At 29.1% G+C, this 2,514-nt stretch overlaps 1 protein-coding gene across 1 annotated transcript; it reads right to left on the minus strand.

Annotated features, from left to right (window-relative positions):
• Nucleotides 1-472: 472 nt before the first annotated feature.
• On the minus strand, nt 473-1,780 carry LOC107849923 (homeobox-leucine zipper protein HDG1). Its single transcript, XM_016694444.2, has 3 exons — nt 1,573-1,780; nt 878-1,031; nt 473-770 (listed from the first exon to the last, which is right to left on the minus strand). Exons 2-3 carry the CDS (start codon nt 1,005-1,007, stop codon nt 550-552), a joined length of 351 nt encoding a protein of 116 aa, XP_016549930.1. The 5' UTR covers nt 1,008-1,031; nt 1,573-1,780; the 3' UTR covers nt 473-549.
• Between the last annotated feature and the right edge of the window lie 734 nt (nt 1,781-2,514).

Genomic DNA, 2,514 nt, shown 5'->3' on the forward strand with positions numbered 1-2,514 from the left:
GTCATTAATAGAGTATTACATATTTTGTAATTTATATAAATAATATTATCTTTAAAATTTGACCTTATTTTTATTCGAGAAAAACATCTAGTACCCCTGAACTATGACCAAATTTGCTACGATACACGTCAACTTCACGGGGGTCCTATTACCCCTTAAACTAAATTTTAGCATATTTTTATCAATCTTTTTAGCTAACGTGATACCCTTTGTCAATCATTTTAGATGGCGTGACACCTTTGACGTGAGCTCCATTTTATGTAATAAAAGTTTTACTAGAGGCTTATCTCTTTCATTTATTGTTTGTATTTTTTGCATTGAAATATGTTTATAAAATTAGTATTACTTATTATTTTCACTTGTAAAATAAATATTACAGTTTTGATTATTATTAATAAAACTAATTTTCTATCGTGCTAATTTACTTCATAAAGATCATTATTAGCTTATATACTTAATTAGTATTTCTTTTTTTTTCCTAGAAGATAATGTTTATGTTTTTATGAAGATTTTGTTATATGATTTTTTTTTTTAAAATGAAGATAATGTTTATGTTTTTATGCAACTCAATGCTGCTTTGATTTTTAAAACTTTGGAGCTCAAAAGGACATGAACAGAAGACATTACTTCCATATGTTTCTGCTGAGACATCGGATAATTATCGCCAGAAATCAATATTTTAAAAGCCACTGTCAATATTGAACCATCTTGTGCATTTCCAGTACTTCTGCTGGTCGAAGCGAGTTGACCATCGGGACTTATGGTGATACCTGAGGCAGTGATAAAATTAAAAATTTCGTTAAGGATATTCAAGATTAGTATATATGTAAGAAAAGTAATATTTGACCTATTTTTCGATGAAGGGTGTTCTACTGACCTGAGGGCAAAATGGAAACTTTTGTGGCATCACCTCCATTGATAACTGAAGTGAATGTTAGTAAATCTATAGGTGCATAGATTATAAATCCTCCCATTTCATCAATGCTCGACTCTTGAATTATTAACATGTTGCTTTCCGTTGGCACATACGGCTGCATACATACATTACAACAATTTAAAAAATATAAGTGTAAGCACTACAAAGAATACGAATTAATAACAGACAATTTCTATCGCTAAACAGTAAAAACTTGTCGCTTATCACATCTAACAAGGGACTACCAAAAAACACATGTTAATTACGGAATATTTAATTAGCAACAGATCAACGATGAATTATGTTAGTAAATATATATAACAAAGAGGAGTTTAACTTCTATACTCTAAAGCGCACAAAAAAATTCACATATTTGAATCGATTAAAAGATAGTTATTGGATCACCTTACAAAAAAAAAAACAAGTGGAATTATTAATCTACAAAATAAGACAGATTATAACCAACTATAATAGGCTAAGGTACATGATTATGTAAAGAAACAAAATTCAAGTTGTCAGTATATATAAGTTAAACGCGACAATGAGAAAAGAAGAATCCAATCATAAGTCATTTTATTTGATTCTTAAAAAAAATATCATTATTACTTGATAATTTAAGCAGAAAACAGCAAACTATAAATAAATATGACAAGTACCTGAAAGATTGTAATACTATTTCCTGGAAAAGCTCCTGTTGCTACTCGACTTAATTCAGTTACATTATTCCCACTGGTCAAAAAATACCACTGAAAAATAAATAAATCAAATGATAGATAATGCAAAAGTGTTATATAATAAAGACAAAATATTAATATCAAACTTTGTTTAACAAAGGTGAGAATTAGAGAGAATTTTAGTAGTATATTTGTTACTACTTATGTATATATAAAATGTACAAAAGGTGTGTATTTATAGATACCATACTTTGTTTCTAAGTACACCAATCTTGACTTCAAGTTGGTAAGTTGATCAAGTATGTATGTATTCAAATCCAAATTGAATACCAACTTTTAGTCTTCAAATTCAACTTGAATACCAACTTTAGTCTTCAAATCAAATTTAAGTACCAACTATTATTTCTAATATCTATAATAGTGCAGTATATGAACATCCACCAAATACATTATTTACATACTCCCTTGGATGTTCATGTGAAGAGAAATTCTAAAGGAAATAGGATGTACAATAACGGTTTGTAATACGCCTTGTTTGCTGACTCATTAAAAACCTTACCAGGAAAACTCAGTGGGATAAAACCTTGGTTAAGGAAAAAAGAGTGCAGCGCGTATGTACTCCCCCTGATAAAAATATCACTTAATGTCTAGGAGACGACGCATCCCAATCTTGTATCTCAAATTCTCAAAGGTTGATGTTGACAATGCTTTAGTGAACATATCTGCTAGATTATCACTTGAACGAATTTATTGAACATTTATTTCATCTCTCTTTTCAAGATTATGAGTGAAAAAGAATTTTGGTAAAATGTGTTTTGTTCTATCTCCTTTAATGTAACCTCCCTTCAATTGAGCTATACATGCAACATTATCTTCATACAATGTAGTTGAAATATCTTTATTCGAATAAAATCCGCACATTTC

Source organism: Capsicum annuum, unplaced genomic scaffold, assembly GCF_002878395.1.
Source record: "Capsicum annuum cultivar UCD-10X-F1 unplaced genomic scaffold, UCD10Xv1.1 ctg5346, whole genome shotgun sequence".
Classification (NCBI taxonomy): Eukaryota; Viridiplantae; Streptophyta; class Magnoliopsida; order Solanales; family Solanaceae; genus Capsicum; species Capsicum annuum.

Excerpts from the sequence above, each read along its gene's own strand:
- LOC107849923 (XM_016694444.2), bottom strand. The coding sequence starts at position 1,007 with ATGTTAATAATTCAAGAGTCGAGCATTGATGAAATGGGAGGATTTATA. Across the intron at positions 771-877 it reads AGTTTCCATTTTGCCCTCAG|GTATCACCATAAGTCCCGAT; the intron begins GTCAGTAGAACA and ends TCACTGCCTCAG.